General features: G+C 40.1%; 2 protein-coding genes across 4 annotated transcripts in view; one reads left to right on the top strand and one right to left on the bottom strand.

Annotated features, from left to right (window-relative positions):
• phactr3b (phosphatase and actin regulator 3b) overlaps nt 1-11,800 on the top strand; it is a 58,704-nt gene extending 46,904 nt beyond the window's left edge. For all 3 annotated transcript variants that reach the window (XM_042406337.1, XM_042406340.1, XM_042406339.1), the window contains exons 9-13: nt 7,943-7,998; nt 9,878-9,939; nt 10,161-10,301; nt 10,666-10,742; nt 11,217-11,800. In XM_042406337.1, the coding sequence (XP_042262271.1) occupies nt 7,943-7,998; nt 9,878-9,939; nt 10,161-10,301; nt 10,666-10,742; nt 11,217-11,232 (352 nt within the window). In that variant the 3' untranslated portion in view covers nt 11,233-11,800. The remainder of the gene's footprint in view (nt 1-7,942; nt 7,999-9,877; nt 9,940-10,160; nt 10,302-10,665; nt 10,743-11,216) is intronic.
• Nucleotides 11,801-13,777: 1,977 nt separating this feature from the next.
• ppp1r3db (protein phosphatase 1, regulatory subunit 3Db) lies at nt 13,778-18,700 on the bottom strand. The gene is made up of 3 exons (XM_042403856.1): nt 18,488-18,700; nt 18,243-18,331; nt 13,778-18,074 (listed from the first exon to the last, which is right to left on the bottom strand). Exon 3 carries the CDS (start codon nt 18,053-18,055, stop codon nt 16,997-16,999), a length of 1,059 nt encoding a protein of 352 aa, XP_042259790.1. The 5' UTR covers nt 18,056-18,074; nt 18,243-18,331; nt 18,488-18,700; the 3' UTR covers nt 13,778-16,996.
• Between the last annotated feature and the right edge of the window lie 488 nt (nt 18,701-19,188).

Genomic DNA, 19,188 nt, shown 5'->3' with positions numbered 1-19,188 from the left:
AGACAGCATTATTAGCATTTAGAAATCCCAATCACACAGGATTGGGAGTCACTCTGAACTCTGAGCAAGTAGAAAAATTAGTGGAAAATATTTTTGTGTTGCAACAGATATCCATTTTTTTGGCCAATGCATGCTCCACAAAATCCTAAAACAAACACAAGTGTCAACTGAGAGGAGGATAAGGCTGTATTGATCATTTCACTTCAAAAGAACTGTCTCCTTAGGCATGATCTTTAATCTCTTTTTCATTCACTCTCCTTTAAAATGATATTACTGTGAACTGCATTCAACACAATAGCAGTTTCCAAGCAACCAAGGCTGTCAGATGGTGGTTGGCTGCTCTTCCATGTGGAGCTGCAGAGAATATTTTCAGTTTCATAATCCTTTTCAAAAGAGATGAAATATTAATGCATGCTCTTCTTGGGCTTCCCTCCCTTTTTTCTCTCTCCTGCGGGCAAGAAAACTCAGCTAGGCAAGAGATCCCTTTCACAAAATCCAGAAATGTCTGAATGCTCAGCTTTCACAACAATGAAGAGCACTGTTATGTTAGTTACAGTTAAGACTTTTCAAAGCTTACTTGGAGCACAAAACTGTATTAATTACAAGGGATGCACAGTGTAATTGATGCAAAAAGCAGCTTAGACCAGCAGTCCAAACTGCGCCACCTATGAGCAAGAAAAGTAATTTAAGCATCTGAAGGAAAGTTATAGCTGCTGTCATTTTGACCCTTTCCCCACCTGCAGACAGAACGACACAGTGTTTTTCTTTTATATAACTGCTGTGTTCACATTTTTGTGTGTAAGTGTGTGTTTGACTTACAAAACGAAAGGGTTTTGTTAACTGAAGTGTATTTGCTGCAGGAGAGTTCAGAGAGTTTCATTGAGTGTACTCTGACATCCTACTTTCTAAAGAAGGAAGCTATTCCTACCTACGGAAGTACATTACTGCCACCATGACAAAATTAATTTGCTCAGAAAGAAAATGGCCTTGTTTTAACAAAGTCGATTTCATATTATAATAGTATCATTTCCATGTTATTGATTTTTTGTGTTACTGTTATGCACCAAATTATTCTGTTTTAACAAGAAAAAATTCTTGTAATAACAACAAATGACATTATCTTGTTATTGCATAGGCCAACACAAAGTAATAAATGACAATTAGGTTGACAAAGTTTTTCTTTGTCACTGAATAATTGAACTATATATTTGGCTTTTATAAAATTATTTTTGTATGGTTGATTATTTCACCTTAAAGGCACCTTAAAAATCTTTACTTTAAGCGTCAGGCAAAAATATTGATATAAATTATAAATGGATCCCTATAATAAAACAGTCATCAAAATATTTCTGTTTAATTATTCAGTTTGTCACAGTGATTATAATTTTATTTTATTTTATTTTTGTTTTGATTATTATTCATTCATCTGTATTTATGATTTAATTCTATCTAGCAAGTGTTTTGTATGTAGATTTTGTAGATTATGTAAAACCTCAAACAGACAAAACAAAACAGCAGCTATAAAAGAAAAACTGTAGCTGTAACAGTCATTTCCTGAAGGTGGTGCAACTGTTAAAATAGCAGCTATTAGTTTCTTTACCTGCAGGTTGCAACATTAACATGTCTACATCTGCAAGTCTGAACTGCTGCTGGTCACTGAAGTGGTTCTTACAATGTGATGTCCGACTACCTCGGAAATCAAATGCTTTTATATTTATTCTGAACGGTTTCACTCAAAGGCGGAGTGAAAAGCTGACCGCCACAGAGAGGGGAGGGCGACGGGGGAGACGCAGTTTATCACTATTTTCAGGCAGTCTCTCCTGGACAGCAGACATAGAGTTGCACTCGTTTGTTCACATGAAAAGCGTCATAAATAGCCGTCATGAAAGAAAAAAGGAGAGCTCGAGAGAGGAGTTCAACCCTGCTTAGTTGACCAATCACTGCGATAAGTGGGTGTGAATGTTGGCTCACTGGTGTCAGAAAGTCACGGAAATGGCCCTGCACAGCCCTCCCCCCACTAATCTGCCATTAGAAAGGTGTGGAGGGGGGTTCTGAAGATATCTGACAATACGACAGGCACATCTTAAGGAGTATACCAGCCCCTTTACCTTTCCTATAGGTGGCACAGTTCAGCTGGTGTAGAACTGATCAGAGAATGACTGAACGGCTCCATCATATAGAAAATCTGCAGCCTGTTAAAAGTGGTTTAGTGTGTCTTTAATCATTTAATCATCTTAAATCATTTTTGTTGTGTATGTGTGAAAAGAATATTTTGCAGCAACACGACTGATTATCACCCTTGGTTGTTGGTTACAAATATCAAGCCCATTGCTTTTTCTAACTAATTCTTCAAATAAAGAGCAGTGTTACATTTTGCTCAGTGTATGTATGTTGGGGACTCTCTGACTTAGCCACTTCATTTCTCTACATGAGAACACGTCTACAGTCAGCTGAGGGTTGAAAGAATGAAGACAGTGTGTAGTTTTTGCCTCTGCGGTTTCACACGAGGAACGTTTCTCTCAGGATGTGCCTGTCCGCTTTCTATTTGTGCCTTTACAGCGAGCAGCATCACAGCCGGGCATCAATCCAATTACAGGACATGGAGTTGGCAGATATTGTAAAGCAGTTGGAGAGACGTAAGCACCGGATGACACAGCCTGCACATATATGGCATGAGGCGAAAACCTCAAATTATATGTTGTCACCACAATAGACCATCCCTGTCCCACATGCAGTAATTTACATTATACAATGGCTTTTTTTTCTAGGGATCTCGCTGCACGTACCCTCTAATTGAAATGTCAAAAGTCTCAAAGTCTCTGCACCCACTCAGTGAGCGCTGTTGTTTTTCTCTCCATACCGAACCTTCTCCTCGTGCCAAATTAGGGTTAGATCACCGGTGATCAGAGACGTGACCCGTGACATCTGTGGCTAATTTTGTTGCTTGCCACCCACTGCTACATTTCTTAGGCTATAAATAAACAGATACAGTAGAGGGTGGAGGTTGGGCCAGTCTGGCCATTGTCCATCTCCAGCATTGATTCTGGCTTCCCAGTTGACTGTAAGAGGGTTCATTATGCAAACAGAATCAGAAATTGATTTTTAAATAGCTTAGATCTGCTATGTTGACTAATGGATGTTGTTTTAGGTAATCAATATTTACCCTGTTACTTCAGGACAGTTGTGCTACTTTGATAGGATAATAAGACACTCAACTCAGACTCACATGTTTGAGTATTTGTAGTTATTACTTTAAAATGCTGCATGTATTGGGCATGTAGCTCCACTTACAGAGCCAGATGAAGTTTGTCCGCTTTTTTGAAAGCTTATGCGTGGTAACCTATAGCGTTTGAGGCGGGACGATGCTATTTGAAGTTGCCTCCTCCACACTGTGCTCCCAGCAGGTTGTTCGAGAGCTAGACATGATCCCCTGCTTGATCTGTGGACCCGTGCTAAAGGGCAAAGCCTCGGAGACAAACAAACGGCTAGATAAAGAATTGATTCTTGGTTTCATGTCTGAGTCTTTGAATGCGTCCCATTCATCTATCATCAATAGCACAGCAGGCCTTTGAGGAGAGGGAGTTATAAAAGGTAGTTTCAAAGTGCTCAGCGATTTACTGAGCATTTCTGTAACCGTTGAGATTTATTAGTGCACGATAGGTGCAGTGGAGTGTCAAGGTGATGCCGGAAATTTCTGTCCAAGCACTGTTTTCCTCAAAGCCACGGTCTTATATATTATATCCATGACCTTATAACAGTGGAAGACATCCAGGTCAACACTTAGAGACAACCAAGTGCTGACATCGAAGTTACATAAACGTTAAGGTTCTGGTAGGCTACGGTTAAAGAGGTTTCCCTTAATTATTCCTGGCAACTACCCGGCAACTGCCCCCTGCACACCCCTGTCCCCGAGGCCGTCCTGGGCTCACTCAGTCTCCACATCCGACCGTGGCGCTCCTGTCCTCGGGCTCTGTCACTGAAGGGAAGGAGCGAGGGATTAGGATACACCTCAGTGGGCAGTAGCAGGCCACCGCCCAGCCCATGGCGCCTGACTCATCCCGTTCTCCTCCACTTTTCATGGGCTGACATTCCCATCAGCCCTTGCTCTTACAGGCAGCTCATTTCTTTGACATGCTGGTGAGCTCTCCAACAAACGAGCAACTTTAAACTCTGATCAAGCGCAGTGGGTGAGTACTTGTGAAGCGCAAATCGCTGCAGGAGGCTGTGACTAAAGGCCCATTAGGATTGTTTGGTAAAATAGAAACAGTCTGACTCATTCCTGCTTCTATAGCAGTGTTTTTAGATTTTTGCCCTAAATCCACAACAAGTCTTCTAATATAAAGTATATGTGATACATCTTTTTGTGTTAAAGTGTACAGCTGTACAGACTTGATTCACTCTGAAGTGAGGCAAATGCTATTGACCCGAATGTTTTGTGCTACAGACCACACATCCTACCATGGCTCTGCTCCATTTACTGTAGCACATCGAGTCCCCTCAGCTTTCAATATTGCCATGTCTGTGGTCCTGTTTTATAAGCCCTCATTGGTCCCAGTCACAGCTGAAGTCATCACAGGACAGCAGGCTTATTTTAGATCTGCACCCAAGGTGCCATCCACCGTGTCATTATTGTCAGGGCTGTTGACAAACTGTTGTGGCTTATAAAAGGTTTTCCATCATTTTATCTTTGACATACTCTGAGTTTATTTGATTTGAAGTCAAATACAAATGAGGTTATTATATAAATATGTTAGCAAAATGATGTCTCCATCAGCAGAACAGTTACAAACCACTGTTAATTGGTAAGACTTTTGGAAGAAAGCTAGCTCAGTGTTACTAGCATACCTTTTGTTCAGGTTAGTTCTGTTAGTTCGCGAGCGAGCAATGTTTTTATAACCATATCCCAGTTGGGTTTGTATCAGGTGTATGTTTGCCGCCAGTTTCTTGCTATTCTGCTGATCAACAGTTGGTGGCGGTAACGAGCCAAGAGATGTATCAAAGCACCAACAAAGGCAGTGACGAATAAAACTGCAAGTTAGCAAATAATGCGGGTCTTTAAGTATTAAAAAAATCAACTCCTGCAAATGTCTTTTGAGGAAGGAGATGCACTCAACATGTTGGTTAGACATCAAGGATACTTACCATATTTTTTGGTGAGGAACATTGAATGTAAACAGAACCTTTGTTTGTTTACAAGAAATGTCCACAGGGCACCTTTAATGTTTGTGGCTTTTATTAACCATAGCCATAACCTTTACTTAAACTCAACCACATTTTTCCTGAACTTTAACCATACCATAGTTTCCGTGTGCAGATATTGTAGAAGGTGAGAATTTTAAAAACGTGGGCATTGGTCGTAAAAAAAAAAAAAATGTTTTGCAGAGTCATCTAATATTGCCAGTCTTGTCAGGTGATAGGACTGTATCATATACTGTAAAAATGGTAGTCCTAATTAAAATAGTTCTACTAAAACATAGAAAATAATCATAACATTCTTAAGTGTGTCTGAATTGTTTTGTGGTGTGAAAGATGATACTTAATCTTAAAACTTATGCAAACTTATTGTAAAGTTTAAATGCCTTGATGGCAGAATCCCACTCAGTTTTATTCTAACCAGACTTGTGAAGAGCATTTGCAGGGGACAGTAAGTGCTTCAGGGTCATTTTGACAATTTAAAGATGATGCCAGCTTGCCCTGCTGCGTGACTTAACAATGGTCTGTCCACCTCGATAATTTGGAGGTTGGGGGTTGTCCTGCTCCGAAGAAGACACAGTGTTCCCAGTAAATGTAATGTCCATTACTCGGTCAGCACTTTATGCTACTGAGCTGGTCAGAACAACATCTGATCTAATGTTCTGATCTAGTCTGCTGTACATTGTCCCTGCTGCTGACGTGAATCATACTTTCAGCTCCTAACGGTTAGAGTGTGACTACGTTGTGGTCTGATCATTTTCTGGCTCATCATTAAAGTGGATTTTATGAGCTCTTCACCTTTTTCTCAAGTGAGTCGTGATGAATTATCTTTGTTTAACCTCATTTATTCAGGGAGGGGTTTTCTATGCACACATGCGGTGTTCAGCAACACTTCACATCACATTAATGCATCTGAACGTGGTTACATCAGGGAGCTGCCTGTAAAGCTGCAATTTGTTTTTCCTTTGGCGCTCTGGACAGCTTTAATAAGTTGACAAGTGCCTCACTTAAGGGCTTAACATTCTTCTTCTACTGAGATTTTTCAAGTTGGTCCAGGGACCAGGAAACCTAACTTAAAAAAAAAAAAAAAAAGATTAAGCACAATATAATATCCTATAATGCAACAGAAGGCTGACTTTTGGGAATCTGGTGCTGTCTTGACAGCTGTGTGGCAAATTTAGTGGCAGTGAGTCTGGATGGGGGAGGAGTGGAGATTTATCTTGGAAAGTCATGTGTGGAATCCTAAAATTTGGGTGATGTGGAATGCTGAGGAGTGACACAGGCTAAATCTGGTTTTGCCAAACCATCCTGTTAAACACTAACACATAAATGCTAGTTTAGAGGACTGAGTATCAGCGACAGTGTCCCCTGTTTGTTTTCAGCTCATGTGTCCGCATGACATTTATACCATCATGTTACATATAACAAGTTACAGTTAGTTGATAAGTCAGAAAGTTTGATCAGTCTCAAAAATGCCAAATATTTGCTGGCTCAAGGTTCTCAAATGTGAGGATTTTTTGGTTTTCTCTATATTGTGAAATAAATATTAAAGATGCAACCAACAGTTATTTTCATCATCGATTATTCTGCTGATTATTTTTTGATTAATCAATTAATCGTCTATAAAAACGTCAGCAAATAGTGAAAAGTGCCCCATCAAATTCTCAGAATGATGCCTTCAGATGTCTAAATAACAACCCAAAACCCAAAGATATTCAGCTTCCTATAATGTATGATGAAGAAAGCATGAAATCATCTCATTTGAGAATCTGCAGCCAGGATGTTTTTGGCATTTTTATTCTTCAAAAAATGATAAATGTGAAGACATCAGCTTCTGGGAAATTGTGATTTTTTCTCTCTCAGTATTTTCAGACATTTATAGACTGAATTGAGAAACTGACAGATCATGAACATAATCAGTAGTCGCAGCCCTAGTTTACTGTACAGAGGAGCTATTAAATATTTAGGCCATAGCTGTGCTGCTGTTGCTCTGCTATTATCTGATGCTTTACATCTGTTGCTCAGTGATGCGGACATTATGTTTGTTTTCTCAGAAACCCTCCAGTTTACCACAGCATTATGAATTGTGCTATAAAGATTGATAATGGAAGGAAAAATTGAGTTAGATGGGTTTACTCCGCCTACAAGCCTGCCCACTCTTGTGCTTTCTCCTACCACAGTGTGTGTGTGTGCGTGTGTGTGTGTGTGTGCGCGCGTGCGCGTGTGTGCGTGCATAGGGAATCTCCTCCTCAGTCCCACCCCTTCACATTAGTGTAGTGCATGTGGTAAAAGGAAGCAGGCTGTGCTGCAGCTCTCATTCTCAGCTCAGAGCTCAGCATCCTCCACACCGCCGCCGCTCCGCCGGGACTCCAGCCAACGCTGCTCTCTTAACTTTCCATCCCGGCATCACCGGAACATTCAATCCAAGCTGTTTTCCGGGGAAAGTCTCCCCTCTTTCTTTACTGAACTGGCTTTGACGCGCGATATAAAACGCGCATCCTGACTTCTTTCCCGATGTGGAGCCTTAATTGTTACAAAACAAGCCGCTCTTTGGACTCGAGGTGGGACGCGGTGTTTGCTTTGTGGATGTGCGGATCTTGGCGCTCTGCACACCGGCTCAAGCATCCAAAGTGCTAGTAGAGGTGTTGGACTGAAAAGACTTTGTGCCAAAAGGGGGGGTTGAAGAGAGAAAACCCCGGCAGCGCAGGATCACAATGGTCCAGAACGTAATTTTAGTGTTTTTCCGCAGGAGACTGAGCCAGAGGCCGGCGGTGGAGGAGCTGGAGAGCCGGAACATCCTGAAGCGTGAGTATCTTCACCAGCATGTTTATCTCTGAGGAAAATCTAAACACAATCTACAGTCTGTGTCATTTAACAGTTAGATAAACATCACTACAGGCTGATCTGTGGTTTTCCTTTGAGAAATCTGTGAAAAATTTGACATATTTCGTAATAATTCATATAATATTCCTGTCAGGCGTTTTCTGAGTTTGTATTGACTTTATAGTTTGTTTGTTTCTAAAGTATATCTGTATATAGTGACTTCAGACTATTGTGATGGGGGCTAAGTGGGTATTTCAAAATGTTCACACTACTTTGATTACTAGTAAGCCTTTAAAAAAATATGATTATTATGCTGTTTTGTAAGTAGCCTACTTTTTACTTAAATTAGGCCTATTAGTCTATTAATCAATTAATGGTTGAAAAAAAAATAGCAACTATTTTAATTATTTTAATAATCAGTTCAGAGTTTGAGTCATTTTTCAAGCAAAAACTTCAAACATTCTCTCATTCCTTCTCATACTTGAGGATTTTCAGTTTTATATCATTGCAAACTGAATATCTTTGGGTTCGAGACTGTTTATCAGACTAAAAAAGTCATTTGAAGACATCACTCTGGGCTCGGGAACATTGTGATGGACATTCTTCTCATATTTTATAGACCAAATTAATTGAGAAAATAATTAGAGGATCAATCAATAATAAAAAAAAAATCGATAATCAATAGTTGATGCTATATTCTATTAAACATGTTTGCAAGAAAATTCAAATATAGACATCATGGTCAAATGACTTTTTTTGTTCATGAAATGATGACCTAAAATCCCCCAAACCATAATATGATATATATGTATTTATATGTATTTATTTATTTACTCATTCAGTCATATTAGGTGCTAAATTGATTACAATCCTATTAGTATCACTTTTAACACTCTTGTATCTCTTTACTCATATTTGAATCCTTACTTTAGTTCATTGTTCAGGCAGTGCCACAGTTTTATCCAGATGAATAGTTCTTGCAGGGAGAAGGCGTCAGACTGTTGTACTTTAAACAATGTAAACTAGTCTGGCTGTCCTGGAAATACCGAACAATTATGAAACGTCTACGTGAGGAATGAAGTCTCACATTTGTCCTGAACTGTGTCTCCCAGTGGAGACGGACCACCTGTGATCCTCTGAGCAGCTGTCTGTTTCATCACAGGCCCCCGTCTCTCCCTGCACAAGAACATGTGTTCACACTAAACACAGGACACTGAACCTGATCCTCAACACATCATTGAAAAAAATATCCCAACCACACATTCAAGTCTCACTAAAAGCCTTTAGTGAAAATGCAAAAAAAAAAAATGAATAAAAATCACGTGTTCCTGTTGCACTGCGTTCATCCAGAGAGTGAAATGCACTCAGACGGTGACAGGTGCCAGCTTCCTTTTAAGCTGCCGAACTAGTTCAACAGCTCAAATATTTTTTTTGGGGGGGAAATGAAGAGAGAGATTAAAAATAAATGAAGTGACATCTAGTGATCTCTCTGCTGCATCTAATAAAGATAAATCCTATTAGTGCTCTAATCTGCTCCTGTCCCACTCCCTAACTCAACGCTGATCCAGAGTCAGTCCACGAGTCCTGTGTTACTCAGACCGGCTCACTTAGGAGTATTGATTGTGAGGAGGATCAGACATATTAGCTCTGTTAATCACACACTCCATCTACTGTCCAGTCCCATGATCAAAGCAGTGAGAGTGTATTTACTTGACATGTGGTACGGTGACTGAGCATCTCCCAAAAGCGAAACATTTCTGATTCAAGTCATTCCCATTTGATCTCCATCAACACGGGAAATATAACTGATGCTGTTCACTTGCATTTTGTTATAATACTTGTCTTTTTTTTGTGTCCACAGAAAGAAATGACCAGACCGAACAGGAGGAGAGGAGGGAAATCAAACAGCGGCTCAACAGAAAGGTAGGTGGCTGCAATTTCCCTAAAATTTCATCAATTTAATCCCATATTTGGGCAGAACACAAGCTCTCACAGGGGACTGTCAACCAGTCAAAACAGAACCTTAATACCTTAACCCGCTGTTGTTTTTCACATTTAGTTTCTACCAGCGTTTCTACTTTGCTGAATGAATGCATGGATGAGCTGAATGAGAGATACCACTGACGGTTATGTTTATTTTCCAGCTGAACCAGAGGCCGACAGTGGACGAGCTGCGGGACAGAAAGATCCTCATCCGTTTCAGTGACTATGTGGAAGTGGCCAAAGCTCAGGACTATGACAGGAGAGCTGACAAGCCCTGGACCAGACTGTCAGCTGCTGACAAGGTAGCTAAAAACCACCTCTCTGGTGTTTTTAGAACAGCATCCTGATCAGCTACACTGATTTTTAAAATATTATACTAGTATAAGGATTTGAGTCAGTATCCATATCCTGGCATCTGTTGTGAAATGGTAACGTTTCTAATATAACCTCCTTGTCGCTTGTATGCTGTGATTGTGTTTAAAGATGGGTTAATATTTCCTTTTCATTAAACCCAGTTAAGCTTTCATAATCCGCACAGAAACAACAGATGTTTTTCCATTTTCATAACATCACGATTTGAGCTGCAGCACCTGAGCGACTGCATCTATGTATGAAGGGCTGCACCTGGGCTTACACTTGCTTGATGTTGCTTTTGTTCCCCCGCAGGCAGCGATACGGAAGGAGCTAAACGAGTTCAAAAGTAATGAGATGGAAGTTCATTCTTCGAGCAAGCATCTGACAAGGTCAGCGTGATCCCGCGTTATTATGTTTGCTCTTTTTGTCGGCTTTGTTCATCAGGAGATGATGTGTCTAAGAGGGTCAGTGTGACATTGTGCAAAGACTCAAAGGTGCATTATCCGACGGGTTTCACATCAGTGAGTACACACCCTGCAGCGTAGGGACAAATTTAGCTGCATTCAACCCCTCTTGAGATGAGAAAGTTGCATCCTTTTTTTCCACCACCTCTCCACTGTAATGAATGTCTGCACATATTTAGCTTATGTTTCGCTTGTGTCAAGGCAGTAGCTGTCTGGAGCTAAAAAAAAAAAATCCTTGAATTAGCCGGGGTTGTGCTTACGCAAGACCCAATTTTTGAAGAGAGACCATTGGCTGCTTTTAAGAGCACTGTCCACTGGGCTAATAATAGAACTCTTGATTGATGAATGAGAATATTTTAGCTCACGTTCACACTTTCCCCTCTTTTTTCCCCTCCGCAGGTTCCACCGGCCTTAGCAAGGTTTCTTCTGTGAAGAGTTGCTGATATTTGGTTCTGTCAGTGAAGACCTTGCACGGAGTCTTCCAGCGCCCTGGCCCACAGTCAGTGGGTGTCCTGATATTTGGGTCCAGCGAACCTTAGAGGCTATGTCTCTAGAGATGGAGCTGCGAGTGGACGGGGACGCATGCAGCAAGCTCCACTTCTGCTCAGAGGAACATCTCCTTAACCCTCACTTCACCTTGTCAGAGGAGCAGGAAGAATCAAGGTCATATATTCGCCATAGACAAGCAAAGACTTTTTATTGTTTTTTTTTTTGTTTTTTTTTGTAAACAGACTCTTTTGAAAGATGCCCTTTTTTCGATGCCACAGGGAGGAAACGTGCATGTGACCGAGTCAACCAGTCCCACTCCAGTATCAGTAGTCACATCCCTGTGCTGTGTCTGAGTCTCACTGATTCAGTTGATGATGCGTTTCATATCAACAGTGTAAATGTTCTTGAACAGGAACCTTGTCTGTGTATGAGACAAAAATCCCTTTGTAAGCACTATTTATTGTCTGCACAATACAGGTTTTCAATTTGTAAGAAACTTTTGTTTGTCTTGTGTGCAGTGATATTTTCGTGCCTTTTTCAAATCATATATGAATATCACGCCATAATGTGTGGAATTTAAAAATGTGATTTGGAAATTAGGGTGATAATTGCCGACTGTGTGTCATAAATGGGTTGTAATCCCATTTGTGTGCTTTAGTAAGCAGCTAATGAAACTGTAGTGAAGTTCACCTTGTTATGTCAAATCAAGCTGCGATTAGCTGCTTTTCATTATGCCGTGTATTATTCTCTGGCATCATTTGTAGAGCATTAAGCAGGTTAGAGAGCCTAAATTCCCTCATGAAAACAAGTTCACCTGACTGCATTTGTCCAGTTTGAAGTGTGTTGCTGATATAATAACTTTTATGTCATGTCACACTGGCAGGGTAACAACAATGAGAGAAACAAGCCATTGTGTCTGGCTTACTGAGATTTGGCGTCACATTTCTCCCTGAACTCCTGATTATTCCCAGACAAAGACATTATAACAATAGGTGATGTAGGTGCACGCAAGGTCACTGAAAAGCCTCTTTCAGAAGGTAGAAGCCTCTTACCTGATATTAATTTTTTTTTTTAAATAAAAGCAACCCTTGTATGGGAACGCCTCTGTCAGGCATGTTCAGATTGGACGGTGCAGTTTTTAGCTTCATTTCTGACATCAACATGCATGTTATCTGAGTCACAGCCTCCATCCTGGTACTGGTGGAGGAACAGATGGCAGCTCCAGTTTAAATCATACTGTACTCCAGGACCACTCGCTGTCTGGAGTAATGAAATGAGCGGCTACCGCAGCTGATAATGGCCAGTCCGACCCAGAACAGGCCTGGGAACCTGTGGATCTGCGTGGGAGGAAGGGATGCTCTCATGGGTGTGAGGGGGGATAGCCTGACTTCCGGGTCTCCCTCAGAAGGTCGAACACACTTGCTGACCGTGCTCTGCAGTTTTTAGCCAACTGTGAGCGTGATGAATTTCTGGTTTAAAAATAGGCTTTGGATTATAAATCACATCATATTTTGGACCATTTCCTTTTTTGTCTGTCAGTCATTTAGCTGCATTGCATAAGAGCAGAACACAATGTCAGTGTTACTGAACAACACTGAGCACCCAGAGGCTGCTGTTTTGATCTACACATTAGCTTTTATATTAACAAATTGTTGCCTCTCCAAATAAACATTCATATGAGAAAATCAGTGATACCCTTGAGACTCACAATGAACAAATAGAACAAGTGACATGGTTCTTTTATTCCAAAACACACAGGTCATAATGGTGTTTTAATAATGTAACTCATAATCACTGGAAGCCATAATGATGCCTCAATTTTTACATTTCAATCCCAGCCAGTCCCCTCAGCAAACGTCACGACTGAACATCATTGTTGGCTCCTAATATGGAGGCTTCTTATATAACTACCGGCAACAAGCGCAAGATGACAGCCCCAAATAAAGGCACGGTGCTGTTAGGCTGCATGGATGTATGCCCCAACAAAACCGGCCTGACCTCCAAAACTCTTAGTGTAGAATGTCTATGCTAGCAAGCACCAAGAACGGAGAAACCCAGGCAGGACTAAAGGGGAGATGTTTGTTTGTATTTCTGGTGCAACTGTAAAAGGTTTATAAGAAACATTTCAAGTGTAGACGAGATGCCACAGCCTCAGCACTAAGATTGTCTTTGCTGTACTGTGGCTGTGCTGCAGTTTGAATTTAACTGCTGAGAAATGCCTTATTTACTGTGCATCATAATAACTCAGAGCCCAGAACATATTTCTTTAGAAAAAGCAACTGTAGAAAGTTGTATCTTATTTCTAACAAATTGATTGACTACAGATTAAGTTTTGCAGAATGCTCTTAGGTATGAGTGATGGGAAGATGTGATGAGGACAAACTAGCCAACAACTCAAGCATTAAACCACACACAGTAGTCTTTTATTTTACAGATGACACTGTCTCTTTTCATCATTCATCATTCATCATTACATGAGTCATACGCTCTAGTAGTGAAGGAGGAAAAGGAAGAGAAAATGTTAAATAAAAAATGTTTATATTGCTTGGAGGTCAAATAGCGGTGCATTTAGAAATAAAAAAAAGTGAAACCAAAAGGCTCTTAAGGTGCTTCAAATGAACATGTATGGAAGTTAAATAGTGCCCTGTGGCCCAAATTTGGCTCTCTAACAAAAATATTTTTCCTTTTATAGATTACATCAAATCTTGTACATGAGTCTTCATAAACCTGAAGTCAATAACAATATAAACAGAAGGCTCATGTAAATCCCAATAAATATGACCTTGTAACATCTTATAAACTTATGAGATGATTAACACAGGTACATAACATGATTTGGCCTGTCTGACCAGAACAGATTTGTGTCAATGACAGCACTTTGCTTCAACCACAAATGAAGCAGCCCACTGTTTAATGTGTATGGACAAGATAATGCATTTTTAGTCTCATGTACAGTATGTTCATGTTTAAGAGGCTCTTTTTGTCAAATGAGTATCAAACATAAGCTGAGTGACTTTGTTAGCTGTCACTACTGGAAATTATGATATATTCATTCAGGTACAAACCTAAAGCTATTTTATAAATCAGTTTTATTCTTGAATGAATTAAAATAAATAAATTATCAAAATATATTAAAAACATATTGGGACGTGATTTAACCTCCCAGTAAACAGTGCTGAAAAAATACTGGCCCATGGTTGAACCTATTTGTGGACCCCTGATGTAGGATCTTAGCTTTGAGCAATGGTGTCATCTAGTGCCTCTTTACTGTAACATCTGACTGACTGCCCCAAATTTACACATAAAATAATAAGCATACCTGGAGCAACAACTGATATAGCTGCTATCTCAAGAATAACGTGTCAGTCACTCATGTAAATGCACATTTTTAACAAATCAAGTAATCCAAATAACGACAAAATTCCCCAGTAGTTGTTTTTTTTCACCACATAAATGTAAATTATATTTACATTGATACTTAAGGAGTTTAACTTCAAAATTAAAATCTACACATATTTGTAAAATATGGGCCTGTGTACTTGAATCACAGACTGTGCCTTTAACGAATCCCTTGCTCATTTTAGTTTTCTCTGATTGATGGGTGATTTATAAAAAGCTTGATATGCTCTCAAACTTTTTTTTGGGAGGAGAGGACGGTGTTCAAATAGCTGCTATCAGGTTTAAAGCATGCCATACAGCTGCAGTGACTAACGCAGATGGAAGAATGCCTCCTATGAGCCACACATCGCAGCCTGCCAGGCAGGTCTGGAATTTGGGCTCTTGTATCAGTGGAAACTTTTTGGTGAAAGGTCAATACTGACTAAGGGATCTAAGGGAGCCAGTCACAGTGCAACAGATGAGCTAACTCTGCTCCCTGTAATCCTGCTCCAATAACAAAACATGCTCCTGGAAGAATGGGGTCAAGCCCTGTTAGTCATGGTGGAAAGTAAACACTGACAACAAACAGCTGCTCAGTCTGCTGACAGATCATTAAGTCCTCTAACTTATATGAAATCAACAATGTGTCACCTTTGTATATAACAGCAGATATGAGTTTGTCTCACTCAGATTATCACTCATTGAATTGGGTCACCAGACTGTTGAATTGCAAAGTGAACAAATTCCTTTGTAGGTCTGTACAGAGGTGGCAGGAATTTAATTTAAATACAAGCCCAGCAAGAACACAGGAATCCGTCCATGAATTAAACCAAGCAGGAATATTTTAAAGGGGCACTCCACCAATTTCACACATGAAGTTCAGTTACCTGTTCTGAAGTGATGTCATCAAGGTCAAATTGGCTCAGGCTTCAGACTTCAAATTTTCTGGAGGTGTGGGGTTTGAAAGAAGTGGTAGGGGGGAATTTAATGAAAATCTCTCTTGAGTTGCGTCATGGGAAATATAGGTTCTTGTGTTTTTGAACATTGACTCATACAAGAGACTAAAAGTCGGGATATCTCGGCCTCTGCTTTGTTGATTTTGGCCATTCTTTTGTTCCCCCATCTTTGTGGAAGTGCAGTACTAAACTGATGGTGAATCCCTGTAAGGGTGAACCACAAATGTGTGGTGAAGCTAACCAGATGTTGGTGTTTCACTGTGCCCATACTGGTATATTATATTAAACTACAATACATTAGAATCTGTTGTGTGATGAAGAATAGCATTAGCTTTGTTAGCTTTACAAAAATCATTTGTGTATTTTCTTGCAGATGCATTTTGCAGCACTAGGAACCCCCCATGTCCTTAAAAAACCCCTCATTTGATGACTTTTACAATTGGAATATTTCAAATTTCACCATGTCCTTTTATGACTCTCTATAACTCTTCCCCTTCACATATTTGATGCAAAACAATGTTGTTAAATGATCAAATCACTCCTAAAGAAACAGCACTCATTAACTGCATTTACCCTTTTGAACTAAAGTCTTGGCCTCCTTTAATGTTTCCCAAATCTTTGGCTGCTCTAGTATTTCTAGAATTTTTCTAGTGTTTCCTGAATAGAGCATCTTCTAATCAGGGGTGCAGGAAGTATTTAGATCCTTTACTTAAGTTAATGTAACAATACTACACTATAATTCTTCATTTCAGGTAAAAGTCCTGCATTCAAAAGGTTACTTACGTAAAAGTGCCAAAGTATTATCAGCAAAATGTAACAATCAAAAGTAAAAGTACAATATGTAGCAGGTGAGTGTAATTTTGTTGTACATTATACTATTTGATTATTACTGATGCATTAGCTTTCACAGCAAACAGAATTAAGCAGCATTTGAATAGCTGGTTGAGGTGGAGCTAATTTTAACCACTAATATAATTTTGTGTATAACAATTCTTCATTTATAAACTGATAATTTGTTTTGCATGTAAAATTTGAATCCAAAAAGTAACAAGTAACTGTGGCTATCAGATAAATCTAGTAAAGAAAAATTATTATTTTATTATTATTATTATTATTATTACATACAATTTACTTTTGTGAATGTATTGGAATAGAAGTAAAAAGTAGCATAAAATGGAAACATTTAATTGTACTTAAGTATAGTACTCGAGTTAATCTACTTTGTGAAATTCCATCATCATTATTCATCATTCTTAATATAAGTTAAGCAAAACATTGGTAATAGTTACTGCACAACATGTTGCTTGTTGCCATCCATGTCGATGTGTAGGTGTTATAGCTCCCTCATGTGGCCACTCAGGTAAAATGCAGCATGCTATCTTCACACTCCCTTGGCACAGTCACCTTGTAGCTGTGGCATGACAGTTTGTAATTGCGCCCATTATTGTTGTCCCAATAATTAGATCCATTTACAGAAAAGCAGATGGCAAATTCCAAAACGGCTCCTGGCTGCAAAATAAAAGGTGGCACAGGCAGACGAAATCGGAAGATATCTGTTTCTGGATCATCGCATTCTTCACGGGACCCACTTGATGCCCAGAATGCTGTTGTATCTGATTGTGTTCTCCAGTTGGTGAAAGAGTAATGCACTGTGACCTCTTTCTCAAAAGCTAAATTTAGTACTTGTATAGTCCCTGTTATCCCCAGCTCAGAACACAGGACCTGCTCGAGGCACACACTCTGGGTGCGCAGACACTTCAGGAAGTCTGGCTGAGCTCCCATATTTTCAGGAAAGCAAGGTTTGAAGTAAGGCAGGGAAAGCTCCAATGACTTGCCGAAGGCCAGTTCAGAGCTCATCATTAGTCTGAACATGACATGTTGGGGTATCAGGGGGTGCTCTTTAACTTTGAAGACCTTCACTTCTTCTAAATCAAGCCCCAGTGAGTCCACAAAGCGAACCTGCACGCTCCTGATGTCTTTCTCCTTCTCTGCAGTTGAAGGAAGAGACTTAGTTCGTCTTCTCATGATCGTCTTAGTTGGAGGCTCGCTGACCATGGTTTGCTTCAATTCGGGTTGCTTTGCAGGGGGAAGTCTCGGACTTGGAGGGCGGATCTGGACTGGGGCTTTGGCAGTTTGAGGCTTGGGATCATAAACGTCCCGAAGACGGATGGTGGTGGTCTTAGTGGCCATGGTTTGCTTCAAATCGGGTTGCTTTACAGGGGGAGGTCTCGGACCTGGAGGGCGGATCCGGACTGGGGCTTTGGCAGGTTGAGGCTTGGGATCATACATATCCCGAAGACGGATTGTGGTGGTCTTAGTGGCAGGTACACTGCTGGAGCCTCTGATGAACTGAAGCTGGGTCCCACTCTTCTCACCAGGACCTTTGTGCTGCCAATTCTCATAAGCCCCATCCATGTTTGTCAAATAAACACACCTTGAAAAACAAACCAACGAATGCATAACCTGATTGTTCAGTTTTTCACACTGCACATGCAAATATCCTGTTTCAAACTCTATTTTTTATGACAAATCATGCATCATGCTTAGAAATCTAAAACTGCAAATGTTGCTGCATGCTAAACATGTTCAAGAAGGATCAAACCTTTACAGCAGTGACTTCTTGTGTTGTTGTTCAGCTGGTTTCTTGCATCGACCTTGTTCGCTGTCTGGAAAACTTTGATATGAACCCCACTGCAACCAGATGACAGACAAGAGTCTGCTTCTGTCAGCAAATGCCTGTATGACCCCACCGGAAGCCAAACTCAACATCTTGAGCAGAAAATAATGCAGCAACTGCCACACAGCAACAGCAGCTAATCTAGTTCAAAGACAGCAATGCAACCTTACTATGAAGTCATCAGTGACTGCAACAACAATTAGATCTGGAGGACAAACTGCAATCTATGGCTCCCACCCTTTGAGCTCAGCCGTTGACATATAACATGAGACCTTAACTGGGCTGGGAGGAGTAGAGTGAATATTTATAGCAGGTAGTGGTGGGCTGTTCTCTGAGAATGCCTGCAGTGGCTTCTTTATAGTTACTGGCATGAATTACCAGCTGTTTACAGGGTTAAAGTGGGGGGAAAAATACTGTCACCGTAGACAAACTGTTTGCAGAGTGCCCAGAAAATTAGAAAACCCTTGTATGTTATGCAATCCAATAGCTCTGTGATTAATCATACCTGTGTGAAATGTAGAATTTGTTAATGTTGCTGACATTGTGATACTGTATGGTAATGCTTGAGGGTCTATGTGTTGTTTTGTATTGTTTTGCATTATATTGTGGGAATACTAAATTGTAAAATGTAGCCTTTTGTCTCCTTAGGGACAGCTTGACACAGCCTTGAGATAGATACATCTTAAGCTGCATAAATTAATATTTTTTATAGGCTATTAACATTGAGGACTACTTGCAATGTGGAAGAGATTGATTTATTATTTCATTATTTCAGGTAGGCCTAACTCATAATTTGAATTTATTAAACCAAACATGCTGATTTAGTGTCTCAAACTTTAGTATCTCATAAGATTGACTTGGCATAGAATAA

The sequence above is a fragment of the Thunnus maccoyii genome, chromosome 3, assembly GCF_910596095.1.
Source record: "Thunnus maccoyii chromosome 3, fThuMac1.1, whole genome shotgun sequence".
Taxonomy (NCBI): Eukaryota; Metazoa; Chordata; class Actinopteri; order Scombriformes; family Scombridae; genus Thunnus; species Thunnus maccoyii.
The sequence above is the reverse complement of the archived record's forward strand: the minus strand, read 5'-3'. Positions and strand labels throughout refer to the sequence as shown.

Bases quoted from the DNA above. Each gene is read 5' to 3' on its own strand.
- ppp1r3db (XM_042403856.1), bottom strand. From the start codon at position 18,055: ATGGATGGGGCTTATGAGAATTGGCAGCACAAAGGTCCTGGTGAGAAG.